Source organism: Trypanosoma equiperdum (genome assembly GCF_001457755.1).
Source record: "Trypanosoma equiperdum strain OVI genome assembly, contig: ctg_631, whole genome shotgun sequence".
Taxonomy (NCBI): Eukaryota; Euglenozoa; class Kinetoplastea; order Trypanosomatida; family Trypanosomatidae; genus Trypanosoma; species Trypanosoma equiperdum.
Genome location: NW_027124567.1, coordinates 136,338 through 151,000, shown reverse-complemented (window position 1 = coordinate 151,000; position 14,663 = coordinate 136,338). Strand labels below are relative to the sequence as shown.

Here is a 14,663-nt window from a genome sequence, read left to right as displayed (position 1 = left end):
CTCTCTGATGTGAATGTTGCCGTGCCACCTCCGAGAGTTTCTGTGCCACCGGCACCAGTTCCGTGAGAAGTACACCAGGTGACGATTTTGTTGTGTGTGTGTGTGGTTGCGTAGCGGTTGTGCATGGGCATTTCGCTATCGTTAAGGTTACTACGGCTTCTATTGAGTGAGTGCACACTTTTTTCATGCTTTTGGTACGGCAAACATTTAGACTGTGAGGAAGGTTGCCATTAGTACTTGGTTCTTTGACGGTGCTGTGTTTCTACTCGTGGTGTATGGTAGAAGGTACCTGCTGCTTACTTTTTCTTTGATGGGAAACAATCGCCACTGTAGGCGTCTTCCACTTTCAGTTTCCACATTGAATCGAACGGAATTAGTTTACTTCGCGATTCTTTTCGTTTGTAGAGTTATTTGTTTGACTTCTACTGTTATCCGTCCCCTGTGACTATCTCTAAATTTATGCACCTCCTTTTTGTCTTTTTTTTTTGCGGTCGCACATGCGCTTTTCTTTGACACGTACGCGTATTGCCACCGCAGATGGGCACGTCAAGATGAGGTATGTGGTGTTCATATTCATAGAGTTCTTTGTGGTTGAGCGCCGCTATCGGTTGCAGTGTAAAGGATGCACAGTGGTGTCTGCTTTTATGCTTTGGATTTGTCCTGTCACTCGGCAATGAGTTTGTGCTTGTTTTTTTTCCTTCCGTCCATCTGGTACGTCGTTTATTTCTGCGCCATTCGTCATTATTATTCTTTAAAGTGCTGTGTGTGCACTTCGATATAATGGAGTACGGTATGCGACGAAAGGGGGGGGGGTGGCGAGAGGAATCAATCCGGGGATACAGTTTTTAAAGTCATTTTTACCTATCGATTATTGATCATGTGTTACTCTGAAACACGTTGACGCTCTGTTGCCTCATTTCCCGTTTGATTTTTTTCCCGCCATATTTATCGCAGCCGATAGTGGACACAATGTCGGCATGATTCACGTGTTTCTGCCGCACTCTGATAAGCTAGTCGTGAACGTCGGTGTATGAGGCGTTTAAGTGTATGAGCAGGGGTCGGGAAGCGGTTCCGCTCCCGTTTTTCCAGTGTGTAGTTGCCTATATTGCTCTCCTCTACGGTATGGTGAAGCGCTTCCTTTGCTTGGAGGTCGGAGTGTGCGGTGTTTTGCCCCCCGTCTTGTTTGCGGTGCTGGCAGAGAAGCCGTTGATCTCCGCAAGGTGCCGTCGCACTCTGATGGTGGCAGTGGTGTAACCCAACCGAAGAAAAATTACCTGAAGTGCTGCATCTGCCGTTTTGAGCTGCAGCTTCGCCTTAGTTTACGGCATTCAGGAGTTACGGTGAGCTGATCGGGAAAGACAATGATGTGCTGGTACAGATTTTGCCACATTTGTGCATACTTCCCCCTTGTGATGATATGCTTCTTGCTTGTACCCCTGCTTTTCCTTTTTTCATGTGGGACCACATCGCCTGGGAGATGATGCGTTAACCAACTTTCACTTTCTTGTCTTAAAATTGAACCGCTACGTGACTTACTGTAAAGAGGATCAAGAGGTTGTGAAGGAGGATACAGTCACGAATAGCAGTTATGTCAACAGGTAACCCCGTGGACTGTGTACCACTCCACCAGGCAGCCGAATCCTGCGACCCGGTTGCTAAGCTTTGCGCCTTCCTGATGGCAAAACGCGGATGGAGTCACCACCGACTGGCGCAGGCGCTTGGGGTCCCCCCGCTTGTCCTGGAGGAATGCATTCGTAACGGCGTATCCTCAGGGGCGTTGCACGGGCGTTTAGCGCGATGGATCGCGGAGGGCGGCGGCGCCTCTTTGCCGCAAAGCCTGGTGCAGGCTGTTGTTCAGGCTCCGGCGGGAATTCTGTCGGGTAGCGACACACCGGAGAGCCAGTTGGATGGTGACCCACTTGCTGACCTGGACCCTGTCACCCGGGCGTATTTTGTGGAACTTGGGTCTAGCATTGGACAAAGCTTCATTTCTATTTTAAACGATCCACGTCAAGCAAGGGACAATTTTAGGTGGGGCTCTTGGTTCGTTGGGATTGTGTCCAATGCTTTGGATCACAAGACCTACATGAAGCGGGCAGGGACTGTTACTAACGAGCAACCGTCGTCAGATACGTTGATGGCCAGGTATAATCAAAACTGGGACTACATGCCATATCTGCAACTTGTGTCAGGGACATTAAGTGAAAACAACAAAGGGGTGGAACCCTTGGCGAATGTTCCCGCGGCTACGCCACAACTCGGTTCCGTTCTGTCGTGCGCACTAAATGAAAACCTACCGTGGCCCCAGGGTGTGCCAGAGGAATTCTTTGACACATCGTACGATGCGGCCAACGAGCTCCGCCTTCTGGAGCGGGTAATTGAAGAACGAGGAGGAAGTAAGATAGATGAAGATGGAGTTCCGATCACCGCTACAACGTTCTCAGATGATTTTGAGGAGATTGAAAAGCGCATGAAGAAATTACGCGAGTGGGAAGGCGCGGTGGAGAGCTGCTTATTGCGTCATGTGCAGAGCCGTGCGGACCAGTTTTTCATCGTGTCGCAGGATTTCACGGATCGTGCTGGGGAGGCGCGCAGGGCTCTTGACGACCTTCAGCAAACAAGGGCGGATGTCGATGCCTATGGGACGGGTTTTGTCAGGGAGATGATGACGATCGCACAGAACTACCGCATTCGACATGGTTTGACTGCTTCCCGGGACTTGGCCGTGGGGATGATGGAGACACTCTCAGCGCTGTCAGTCAATGAAAACTGGATATCGCTTCCGGAGAGAGACATGACTGAGCTCCCAGCCGTGGTTGAAAACTATTGTGCCTTGTACAAAGCTTTATGGTGCGGGGCCGCCGCAGGGGCAGGTGAGGCCAACAACAACAACAACAACAACAACAACAACTTCTCTGAGACTGGAAACTTCACGCGGGTGAGGGTGTTAAGGGATGTTCCCGAGCGGATGTTGCTGGCGAAAGAGAGTCTTCATAAAATGATCATGAGAGAAATTGAGCTCACTTTCAACCCGTTGCCAGGATCAGATGTGGAGGAAGGCCGCTTGTTGAGAGCGGTGAGAGCAGCGGGAGAAATGAATCTATTGCCAACCATCATTCACCAAAACCGGGAGCGACTGCCTGATATTATGTGGACGAACGCTCGAAGCGTGTTTGTGACGGGCATGATGGACAGTGGTGCTGTGGGTGAGAAAGGAGCAAATTCTCTTCTGGAAGTCGCCGTGGCTGGTGACAGCTCACGTGAAGAGAAGTTATCACTCATTGGCCTGTCCGACTCGTGCCGCTTCCCCGCTTTTATGCGGATTTTTAGTGCGATCGCCGTTCAAATATCCCAGGCAGTGAGGCAGGCCTCTCGTTGTTGGGCTCTTCTCGTCGTTGGGGCTAGTGTGCGTTCCAGTTTCCGCGACGTTGGTGCTCATGATGGTGAGGAAAGTTTGTGGGATATGAGCAGGAGGAACTTAGTTGCGTTGTTCGCCGCGGCAGAGGGGACGGTTGCGCTGTTTTTGGAAGCGCGGTCACGGCCTTCGTGCGTCCCTACCAATGTGCACGATCTCGAGACACTTGTGAAGTCCGGGTACGATTTCATGCAGGGCATGGTCGCAGTATTTCACGACGTTGCGGCGATGGTTGGTGATTTAGGTGACCCCTGGAGCTGCCTTTCGGGTAAGCAGCTTAAAGCCGCTGTGGTGCGGCTCGGAAAGGAACACGTTCGGTCACGTCACGCGGCAAATATCGAAAGGATACGCCTGACGCTAGAGGGAGAGAAGTGGGTTCCGTGTGACTCAGATGCGGATTTTCAGTCCCGTGTTTCCGTAATATTTAATGGTGGTGACGAAGCCGTCAGCGCGCTGCGGGCGCTCATTGTTTTCACCGATTTTAAGGACTCGCGCGAAACTCACCCCAGTTCGCCGAAGACGTGTCAGGAGATGGCAGTGGCTCCATCGAAGAAGCCAGATGCGGTACCGGATCTCAATTTTACGGCAGTCGGTGAGGGTAAGGTAAATAAGCCGTTTATATTACCTTCGTTGGGTGGACAATTCGATGGACGAGTGGTGAGTGTATCCCTGCAAATACTTCTCGAGATGTTGCATGATTATGATGGCTACCTGGGTCGGTTCCCATTTCTTGCTTTTGACATCATGGGAAAGGTGTACGATCTCTTGAGGCTATACAATTCACAGTGCGCTGCTCTCCTGCTAGGTGCGATGGCTGTGGAGACCGGTACCCTTGAATCTATCACCGTTCCACACATGGCTGTAGCTTCCCAGAATCTTGCGCTGCTCTACGACGGTATTCCGCTCATGCAAAGGCGCTGGGAGAGGGTGGTTGATGGTGATAATTTGCCTTCCTCCATCTCAGAGGACCTAGAGCGTGTTCGCCAGGGTTGCCAGATGTGTCGTTTGGAACTACTGGGAAAAATAGCAGCACTTGTAAAGGAGAAGGTAGGGGTGCTTGCTGACACTGCTAGAAGAGAGTGGCAAGACGCCGGAAGCCCGTGGGTCATGACAACGCTACGAGAAACAGCCCGAGTCATGCACCTCCTAAACCCTCTTGTGCCCGTTAGCGACTGCCGTGGTGTTGTTGTGCCAATGTTAGGTACTTTTGCCCGTATGATGCGGACTGTGATGATGTCGCCTGATATTGACGAGGTGGAGCTTGGAGTCATGAGGTCGGATGTGCTTGTGTTTAAGGCCAATGTGGAGAGGTTCGGCTTTGATGTTATGCGTTGTATGGAGTTATGCGCGTCACCAACTGACGCCATGAAAGAATCAAAGGAGCCCTGCGCAACGGATGAAGCTGTCTTGGCATGGTTCTTTGGTCAGGCGTAGACGTCGCAGCGGTGCCAAATATCATTATCGTCTCCTCTACCTCCATTCACTTGCTTCTACACATCTATATATAATTCCCCTTTTGCTACTTACTGTTGTTATTTCCCCTTACCCCCGTTGGTTCTCCCCATTGACAACCACAAATTATCACCTGAATTCCCTTTGGTTGCTTGGGGAGGGGGGGGGAGAGAGGTTTGGCATTGTCGTCTAAAGCAGGCTCACCTGGTGGAAGGGGGTGCGTATGTTGCTTTGAACAGACGGTTGCCTTATTGTCATCCCTACACACTCACCCTTTTCCTTTTCCTTTCGTCTCTGTGTTTCGTGGTACGCGTGTTTAGTTCTATCGTTGTTTACATCCCAAAAAGGCGTGCCCTTTTTTTTTGTGGGGTGAGGGAGGACAACGGGGGGCAGAACAAAAGTGGCGACGATGCGCCGTTGCCTCTTCGTTGTACGGCATCCGAAAGCCTATGCTGCCATTCATATCGCACAGCACCAACTAGTTTCCGCTTCAACGACTTCTTGCTCCCTTGAGAGAACTCCCTTGCTCTGCGTTGAAAGTGGAAACGTTTCTGTTGAGCCCGCGAGGGTTCAGTTTGATGGGCTGATCAAAGAAATAAATGAATTTCAGGTGAGGCGGAAGCGTTCTGAGCGCCGTCTTAACGTTCCCGCTTCAAATATACCTACAACAAAAACAAAACCGGCACAAGTGGAGCGAAATGTAGCACGGGTTCCACAACCATCGGGTCCAACCAGCTCGGTGGTAACAGACCCTTTATTATCATCAGTGCCATTTGTGTTGCGTGATCCGCCGGTGTTAACTGATGTCGCCTGCACTCTGCACGAGTTGGAGAGTGCACTTTTCCAAATCTCAGAGGATGAGGGGGCGTTACTCGACGAGAAGGTGAACGTCGTACCGGACGCGACCGCCGCAAATAACGACGACGGCTACGTTGGTGCATCCAGTGAATTGGAAGGGAGTTGTGTTGATGGGGGCCAAAGTGCTGCCACTGAGGACCGTCAAGCGGCAGCGGATGCTGGGGAGCTTTTGAGTGCTCAGCCAGATTCCCAAAACTCTGGACTGCGTTGCTGGCTTGATGATACCGTTGTTCCCACTTCGAGAATTTGCAGCGACACCAGTCTCAATACAACTTCACTGCATGTGGAATGGCTGTCGGAGCGCACCGTCGCATTGGAGTTACGTGAAAACCCAGCCTCCGTTGTGGATCTTGTCGCGGGACTCAACAGCGCACTTTCCACTCTGGAGGCGGTGAAGGAATGGTCGCATGGTCTCGTTGTAGTGCTCCGCACGGCTCGCGATATTCCCTTTTATACCCCGAAACACTCAGAGTTGGAGTTGACCCCTATAAATCGCCTCGAGGTCATGCGCGCGAAGTCTCGACTGTTTCGCCGAATGGGAGAGGCGTCAAGGTGTGGAGTGGTATTTGTAGGGGAGATTGGTGTGTCCGCCCTAGACTTCGGCGCTGAGTTGCTCTTCACGTGTGCCAGGGTTGAATTTCCAATCTCCTGTGCAGATGAAGTGCGCGTTGGATTCCCCTCCCTTCAATTCGGCGTGTGGCCCTCGCCAGATGTGCTCAAGAGATTAAGTGGGGTTGTTGGGTACGGTGAAGGGGTGACTGACGTCGTCCCAGCATTTCATACTTTGCCCTGGGGAGAGTGGAGAAAACTATACCCGCAGCTTTCGTTGCTCTCTGACATGGAATGTCAGTCATGGAGTAGAGTGTGGTTGCCAGAGATCATGCGCGGATGGTGGCAATGGCGTTTGTGGTTTTACCAGAAAATGTGTGGCGCATTCAGGCAAGATTTAACTCCTTTTTGTGACGCCGTGCCTCACAACACTCCGGGGGGTCTGTGGAACTCTTATTGTGCCCTAGTGACCGGCACCGAAACCGACGGTGGTGCCGATGTTCTTGACAAGAGCATCAACATGTATGCGGAGCTCATGGCAAACCGCGACATATATAATTCCGCGTGTGTGGTGGCGAAACTGGACCGTATGCATAATCGCGTTTTAAATCCTCTTCCCTGCGATGATCGGTTTGTGGTGTCACCGGGCTGCTCTGCAGGTTCCTTGACGTCGTCTGCACCCTTTTTGATATTCGCTGAGGACGCGCTTGGTGGTGCCGCTAAATTGATTGCTCAGCACCGCAGTTCCTTTGATTTGAATTCCCCACGTTACGCATTATTGATCGGAGAGTCTGACGCGGTGAAGGATGTGGCAGCATTGTTAGACTGCGCTGTGGTTGCCACGCCCGTTTGTGCACCAAAGGTGGCTCCATTGGGCGGAAAACCTATGGTGGAGGTCCAAGTCCTCCCTGCTGTACACGTGGCCGACAACGAGTCCAAGGTGGCTCTCTCCAGTGCGTTGGCGTATTTTCAGTCAACCGAGGTCCCGTACATTGTTACAAGGGGAGGTGACGTGTCTAAACGGCTTCTGGCAGCTCTTTCCCTCGAGTTATGCCAGCTGGCCTCAGAGACAGAGTGCTGGCGTGTAGAGGGCGTTGCCCGACGTCGGCTTGGATTCTCCACTTGCCCATTTGAACTCATGGATCGGTACGGTGCGGCTTTTATATCTGCCGTTATAGACCGGTACGAGCATATGAAAAATTTCGTAAGACAAGTGCCGCCCGCATCCAGGCTGTTGTTGGCGGCCGCGGGTACCGGAGGCTTTTACGACAAAACGGGGCGGATAGCCGGTTCGGTTGCGCAACGTTTGAGGTCTGAGGAACCTACTGATGGTGAAATTTTTGTGAGGCTCTTAGGTACCGTGCTTAACGAGAGTTGCTCTTTACTGTTAGATGGCACGGTAGAATCAACAGATGATATCAATCTTGCCTCTGTGTTTTGTTTCGGTCTCAAGCCGTCGGTCGGAGGTATTCTGTCGTGTATGGACGACAACATGTCGCTTTCCACCCTCGTCAGAGAAATGTTGTACATGTCCAGGGGTTGCAGTGGGGTCTCCACTGTTCCCTCCCCGCTGTTACGTGCCATGGACGACGCAAGTGAATCATTCCGTACACTTTCTGCAGATACCATCCGCCGGGCGAGGGGGAACATGTTGAAATGATACAGAGAGGCTTCATTGTGAATCAGTTCGGTGGGATTGTGGTGTGGTAGCGTTTCCGATGTTTCGCCGCCGCCACCCAGCGCGGTGGTTGTCTCAGGGACTGTGGTACACAAGAATGGGGTTGTGCATGTGCTACAAATGGGTCACAGATCTGGTGGCATCGCCGCTGCAGTTGCTGAGCACACTTTCTGAAGGACGTGTAAAAAAAAAAGAGAGTACGAGCCCAACAGCATCAATTTGTGTTGTGAAATATCCCTATGCAGCAAACACCCCTCTTTTTGGCATCATTTGATATTCTCTGTTTGTACCCCTATTGCTTATCTCTTGCTTGTAGTATCGGGTGAAAGGACCCTTTGGCATAATTATTCTGAGGGGATGGTATTGCACAAGTGGGCTGTGGTGAGTAGGAGCGCCCCACCACCACGGGGACTTCGGCCCATCGCCCGCACAATACCCACCCATCCGCGTCTGCGTCCGGTAGACTACAAAATACCTTATGTGCTACGCACTTTTATCAAAGATCGACACACAAGTGAAGTGCAACATTTAGAGAACCGGGGAATGTTTGCAGAGGAGCTTAGTATCGAGCGCTCGAGGTTCCCGCGTTTTCATTCCACTTTCACTATCCAAACTGACGGTTCACTCAACGAGAGGGAGTTCGAGTTTGCTGTTCCTCCGATAGTAACATTGTTCCACGACCGGCTTTCGGCCCATCGGGAGCGTCAACTGGAGCTGGCCAAGATTGGGAAGCTGAGGAAGGAAAGGAATTGGGAGACGGAGCAGAAGGGCGAAGAATCCGTTAGCATGGCATGCAACGCCTTGGCTTTTCCATACTGTATACCGAAGAACATGTTGAAGAGGTCGAGAGTAGTTGATCCACTAAATAGCAAATCATCTACTCAGGGAGTAACCTCGGGGGGAGGGTAGTTGATACGGTGTGAGATTGTTATTATTGTTGATAGCGCTTGAGCATCGTCTTGTTTTGTGTTCATTTGTGCTTATCGTTGAACGAGAGTTTGACTAATTTTTCTGCCTCGTCGTTTGTATCAGTGGCTGCATGTTGCCCTTCCTTGCGTATAGATGAAGGGGTTAGCTTGTCGTTGTCTTTCGCACAATATAAAGTATTCTCACCTGTGCACTCACTTGTTTTTACAGCTGCGAAGAGAATCGGTCTCCATGATGAATTCACATAACGCGATCGTCCAGCGTCTCTCAAGGGAGGCTCTGGCTGATATTGAGGGACTTGATGCATTGAAACACGGCTTTGAAAGGGAGGAATGCTGTGGTCCAGTTCCGGCAAAACTGCCTGGGAGCATGACGCTCACTGAGCACCTTTTTCTTTCATCGGATGTTGGTGCAAAGGACTGGGAATCGAATTTGAGGAATGTCGCGGGTTATGATGCCCTTAACTCGAAGGTCAAAGAATTGGAGAATGTTCAGCTGACGGTGTTTCATCGACCAGGTCCAGACGAGTGCCTCTTGCGATTTTTGTACGACGAGAAACTGCAATCAGTAATTATAACGCAGTACAGTTGCATAACATCGGGTGAGTTCCCGTGGGAAAGCAAAGGGTCGGTCCCCTGTGACCGCTCAAATGACGCATTTGTCTTCGTCTGCTCACATCATCAGCGTGATGGTCGCTGTGGTTATTGTGGTACTGTTTTGCTGGAGCTCCTGAGGAATGCCATAAAGGAAAAGAAGGGCGGTGACGCATGTATTTACGTGTATCCGTGCTCCCATGTTGGTGGTCACATGTATGCTGGAAATGTTTTAGTATACACGAAAAGGGGTGGAATCTGCTTCGGTTGCATCAAGCCATCTGATGTCGACAGCCTTGCAGACCTTCTAGTGAGAGGGGATGGAGCTATACCGGACTCACTTGAGTCGCGGATAAGGGGGAAGATTGGGTTTACCCAGGGGGGCCTCAATTGCAGTGTGATGTAGAGGGGGTTCAGGGGAGACTAAACGAATGACGAAAGAATGTCTAATAAGTATTTTCTAGTTTAAAGGTCAAGTTCTGCTGGACTGAGTGAAGTGAATGGAGTAAAATAAATGTTTCATTCTTTTTTGGGTACTAGGAGGTCCTCTTTAGTTGTTTTATTGCCGATTTCGGTGCTTCTGCCCTTTGCACAGTTGTTGAACATGGTATCATGGTCTCTGACGCGTACTGTTTTCGGTTATGCTTAGGAACACTTTTCAACGCGGACGACGGGTGTGCAACCTGCGAACCGGCTTTGTTATTACTACCACCGTCTTGTGGTCCCATGCCTCTTTCCCTTTATTCTTTTTACCCGTAAATCCTATAGAGCTGCTCTGCGAGGCAAGCGATGTCGACCGAGGTTGTTCACAGGAAGCTTAATAAGTACGAGTGGGTGGAAGCCGCTCCGGGGAAGGGCGCAAGTCCCAGACAAAACGGCATGATCAAGGAACTTTTGGGTTCCGCTGCTGCGTGCACTGAGAAAAAATTCTACCTTTGTGGGGGTTTTGACCTTAAGGCCAGACGAAGTGTTTCGCAGGTTGTTGAGATGGATGTCGCTACAAAGCAGTGGTCTTGTGGCGTTCCTTTACCCGAAAGGGTGCGTGACGCAGCGGCCGTTGCGTTTGGGGACTGTTGTCTTGTTTTTGGTGGATGGAATGACGAAACATATACTGACAACCTGTGGTTTTTTGCACCCAAACCTTCAGATCCTGCGGTAACCCCTCCTCCGGGGAGCAAGGAGCCGGTTAGTTGTGCTTGGTCGTTAATACCTCCTGTCGGTGCAGCTCCTTCGGCACGCACTTCACATAACATGGTGTTGGGTATGCTTAGTGGAAGTGACGATGCTGCACCCACCTCCGTTGTTTATTTGTTTGGGGGTTTTGATGGCGCAAAGCGACTAAATGATGTTTGGCGGCTGCGGATTGGCCCACTGATGGAAAAGAATGAGGCGGAATGGGAAATAGTGGAGACCAAGGTTGGAGTGCCACCGGTACCACGTGATGCTGCCGCGGTCGCTTTCGATGCAGCCGGTGAGCGTTTGATTGTGTTTGGTGGATTCGCTTCATTCCTGCAGAACGATTTGTATATTTTTACTCTGCGGGGAGGTGTAAATACATGGACCTCCCAAGCGTGCCTATCTGTCCCAACGCGGCGCCAGGGCTGTGTGGCTGCGGTGTCAGGTGGATATTTCGTCGTGTGCCTTGGGGGAGATGAGCGTGGCCCGCTTCCACAGGTTCTTCAGTTGTCGCTGGCCGATTTCAGGTGGGCGCAACTGTCGCTAGAGCGTGAGGATCTCTCTGGCCGTGGTGGCGCAGTGGGGTGTGTAAGTGAGAAGGGGCGGCGCATTATGCTCTTTGGTGGCGGCATTCCACCGAAGTTGAACACATCGCTTCTGGAGCTGGAGCTTGAAAAGCCGGATGCGGGGGGTTCCCGAAAGAAAGGTGGATAGCGCAGATGAACAGGTTTCGTGGAGCGCTGCTCTTGTTGTAGAGTTGTGCTGATGACAATAAAGTTTTTGTTTTTTTTTCGAATGTAGCTGTGCGCACCCTCACGCTTCCCCTCAGGGAATTCCTCAGTGCTTTCCGCCACTGCTGTGGCCCTATGTACCATTCATGGCGAATAATGATAGTAAAAGTTATTGTGTAGTGATGAGCAGCGGCGTTTGCTTGGGCTTTTCCCTAAGGTGGAGCATGCTGGTCCTGTTCTGCACCGAGGATGCGCCGTTTGACCGATGGGTGCTCTTTTTTTTTTTTTTTTGGGAGCCACCACCTTTTAACGCTAATTACAACACCTCTTTTTCTCTACTCCCCCTTTCTTTTTTCTTATGTTGTAATGTGTTTGAGCAGCCGCAATCATCGTCCTGTGGTTTAAGAGCGACACCTGTTAGCGAATGTCGGACCGCCTTAGAGGTGACAGAAAGAGGGGTGTTGCCTCCGATGATGAGGATGTCGGTGACAAACCCGCCTTTGCTGACGCTGAGACAATGGCCCAACGTCGAATCGTGCGTGTTGTTCGGACCACACCTGCGGGACCCCCGCCGTCACTGGGTGGGATATTCAAATCACTTCCCAGCGCACTACCGACAGGTACCCCACCGTTGGTGACGAAGTTTGGGTCTGTAGCGAGTGGTAGCGCCAGCAGCAGCGGGATATCACCACCGCCACTCAACGGTGCGTTTCCGTTCATTCCAAAGCCCACGGAGGGGGCAGCACCGGCGTTTGCAATGCCGAAGGTGAACGCAATGACTGCAACTGACTTTTCTTCTACCGCAGCCGGTACGATAACAAATACCGGCGACGGGAATAAGACTGATACAAAGCCCGAAGTTGGTGGTGGGTTAGCGGGGACTGGGTCACTCTTTGGAGGAGCACACAGCTTTGGCAACGCAGTCAATTCATTTGTTGCTGCAAAGGAAAGGTTAGCCAAGGCTGCGGAGGAGACTGACGATAAGGGAGCCACCGTTGATTCCCCTGTTTCCCCAACTCCGGGGGATGCACTCGCCAACGCTGAGCCCGTTTCAGTCGCGACGGGTGAAGTTGTCGCCACTATCCCTTCGAAGCTCTACTTGTTCAAATCGGATACAAAAAGTTGGTCGGATTGCGGCGTCGGGGAGGCGAAGATTAAGAAGCATGAGTCTAACGGTGGTGAGGACAAATCGGGTGGCTCACCAAAGTATTTCTATCGACTTATTGTTCGCGATGGATATGCTTTGAATACACCGCTCTCAAAAAATTTCATTCTCACGAAATCAGAAGACACACACGCCACGTTTTCGTTCCCTGTAGGTACCAAGGTGGTAACCTATTTATTAAAATACACGGGAGCGAATGCTGCCGAATGTGGCCCAGCATTTTCTAAAGCCCTTAAAGAAACACTGAAACTCGCACAGGAGCAGTCTAAGTGATTAGTGTGTAAGCAATTGGGGTTGTTCCAACGCGGATGCAAACAAGAGCGTGCACAACAGAATGAATCAGGAGGCATATGTGGCTTTTTGGTTGAAGGGGAATCGTGAATGTACGTTTTTTGTGATCGTGTATTGAATGCTAATGCGAACCTCGTCCAGTTTCGGTAATGTGCATTGAATTATACAGCTGAGAGTGGCACCAACCGCACCTTTTCCTCCCTTTTGTGTTTTCTGCCACCACCGCTACTACTGTTGGTGCTCTCTGCAACGGCTGGAAATTGGTTATGTGGTGCTACGTCACCTGCAACCCCAGTAGCATTTTATTGTTCTTGTTTTTAAAGCTCATTCACCTTTAAAAAAAAAATTACCATCTTTTTCTTTCATATCTTCTTGCGATAGGACTTGTAGACCTACCGTCCTCCGAAGGTAAAACCGTTGCAGCACGACAGTGGAAGAGCTGCGCGTGGGCGTGCGAAAGGAAAGGAGGTCACCGCTGTTCATTTTAATTTTTGCGCTTATTTTTGTGGCAAGTTGAGAGACAAGGTGGAAATAGTATTTGAAGAAAGACATTCGTATAGAGTGTTCAGGTCAGGCCCCGCCTTCCACAAGTTTTTCGCAAGGTAGCAGGCAAAAGCTGTAAGGTGATTTGATAAGGACCCCCAGTGGAGATGGATAGGGCCTCGGAACTTATGGATGAGTTCTTCAAAAAGGACCCTGATATACGGCGGATGCTTTCACCTTGTTTGGACGAGCTACACGGACTCGATGATGCTATTCGACGGGTCGGCCATAAGCACAGTCTCGACCCAAACAACCAAGATGTCACCTTTGAATATGCAACCGTTCTGATATCCCATACACGGAACTCTTACGTGGAATCGGGTGTCCGGCTCATGGAGTCGCTTGCTTTTGCTCTATGGCAGAGGCGATGGGGAGGGCCAACCCACGCGCAACTCCAGCAAGCATGCAAAATTGAAGAACCATTACCAGCTGACGGCAGTGCTGCCCCTGCTTCTCCGAATTTGCAACAGCTTGTTTCTTCGGAGGAGGGGAGGGAAGGGCAGCAAATGAACGGAGATGTGGTTTCACGGAACGGTAAATACGGTCAGAGAGGGTGCGAGAACCCCACCCGATGCTCGAAGGATACCTTAGAAAGCGATCTTGTGATTTTTCACTACTATTTAGCAGTGGGGTGGATCAAACTGAAGAAATATGATAATGCTTTGTCGTCTTTGAATCGGATGTTAGAGCTGAAGCCAGGCCACCCTCAAGGAATCGCGCTCAAGCAATACGTTGAAGCAGTCTCACGGCAGACGATAACAGTTGCCGGGCTAGCAGGTATTGCTGCCATTTCTGTTGCAGCAACGGTCCTCATGGCTTTCCGACGGTCGTAATAGTTCAGTTCGTTAACAATTCTTTCGAGAGTTAAAGTGCCTAGGTTGGCCGTATTTCGTAGTTAAATTTTCGGAAGTTACAATAGCGGTAATGCAAATGCATGGGGAATAGTTTTATGCTGAAGTCTTTCCTGATTGTATATATATGTATTTATGTGCGCGCATACGTGTCGAGTACTTAGTTTCGTTTCTGCTATACACACGGGATCGTGGTACAGTGTTTTCCTTTGTTGTTTGTAAGAGTGATTCTTCCCATTCATCAGACTCCAAGAACTCGAGAAGGCTGCGGAAAATGACGTTTTTAGAAGGCTACTGATAGGTTTTTTTTGTTCATATGGTAAATTACAGTGGCAGGCCCCGACTTTGTGGGCGGGGGTGGGTGGGGAGGGGGTTTGATGCATTTTGTTCCACTGTGTGTCTCCCTTCATTTGCGTTTGCTATAACCTTCAAGA

The 14,663-nt window shown here is 50.6% G+C and overlaps 6 protein-coding genes and 1 pseudogene across 7 annotated transcripts; all 7 read left to right on the top strand.

The window, feature by feature from the left end:
• Positions 1-1,588: 1,588 nt before the first annotated feature.
• TEOVI_000291400 (Vps54-like protein, putative) lies at positions 1,589-4,849 on the top strand (the record flags this gene model as incomplete). Its single annotated transcript, XM_067225909.1, has 1 exon — positions 1,589-4,849. One exon carries the CDS (start codon positions 1,589-1,591, stop codon positions 4,847-4,849), a length of 3,261 nt encoding a protein of 1,086 aa, XP_067082010.1.
• A 427-nt stretch (positions 4,850-5,276) lies between these two features.
• Positions 5,277-7,934, top strand: TEOVI_000291300 (uncharacterized protein; the record flags this gene model as incomplete). The annotated part of the gene is made up of 1 exon (XM_067225908.1): positions 5,277-7,934. The coding sequence occupies one exon, from the start codon at positions 5,277-5,279 to the stop codon at positions 7,932-7,934; it is 2,658 nt and encodes an 885-aa protein (XP_067082009.1).
• A 375-nt stretch (positions 7,935-8,309) lies between these two features.
• TEOVI_000291200 (uncharacterized protein) lies at positions 8,310-8,861 on the top strand (the record flags this gene model as incomplete). The annotated part of the gene is made up of 1 exon (XM_067225907.1): positions 8,310-8,861. One exon carries the CDS (start codon positions 8,310-8,312, stop codon positions 8,859-8,861), a length of 552 nt encoding a protein of 183 aa, XP_067082008.1.
• Positions 8,862-9,110: 249 nt separating this feature from the next.
• TEOVI_000291100 (Sucrase/ferredoxin-like, putative) lies at positions 9,111-9,878 on the top strand (the record flags this gene model as incomplete). The annotated part of the gene is made up of 1 exon (XM_067225906.1): positions 9,111-9,878. The coding sequence occupies one exon, from the start codon at positions 9,111-9,113 to the stop codon at positions 9,876-9,878; it is 768 nt and encodes a 255-aa protein (XP_067082007.1).
• A 383-nt stretch (positions 9,879-10,261) lies between these two features.
• On the top strand, positions 10,262-11,362 carry TEOVI_000291000 (Galactose oxidase, central domain containing protein, putative; the record flags this gene model as incomplete). The annotated part of the gene is made up of 1 exon (XM_067225905.1): positions 10,262-11,362. The coding sequence occupies one exon, from the start codon at positions 10,262-10,264 to the stop codon at positions 11,360-11,362; it is 1,101 nt and encodes a 366-aa protein (XP_067082006.1).
• A 438-nt stretch (positions 11,363-11,800) lies between these two features.
• Positions 11,801-12,817, top strand: TEOVI_000290900:pseudogene (annotated as a pseudogene). The gene has a single exon. A coding segment is annotated over exon 1 (1,017 nt).
• Positions 12,818-13,485: 668 nt separating this feature from the next.
• On the top strand, positions 13,486-14,211 carry TEOVI_000290800 (Fis1 C-terminal tetratricopeptide repeat, putative; the record flags this gene model as incomplete). Its single annotated transcript, XM_067225904.1, has 1 exon — positions 13,486-14,211. The coding sequence occupies one exon, from the start codon at positions 13,486-13,488 to the stop codon at positions 14,209-14,211; it is 726 nt and encodes a 241-aa protein (XP_067082005.1).
• Positions 14,212-14,663: the final 452 nt, after the last annotated feature.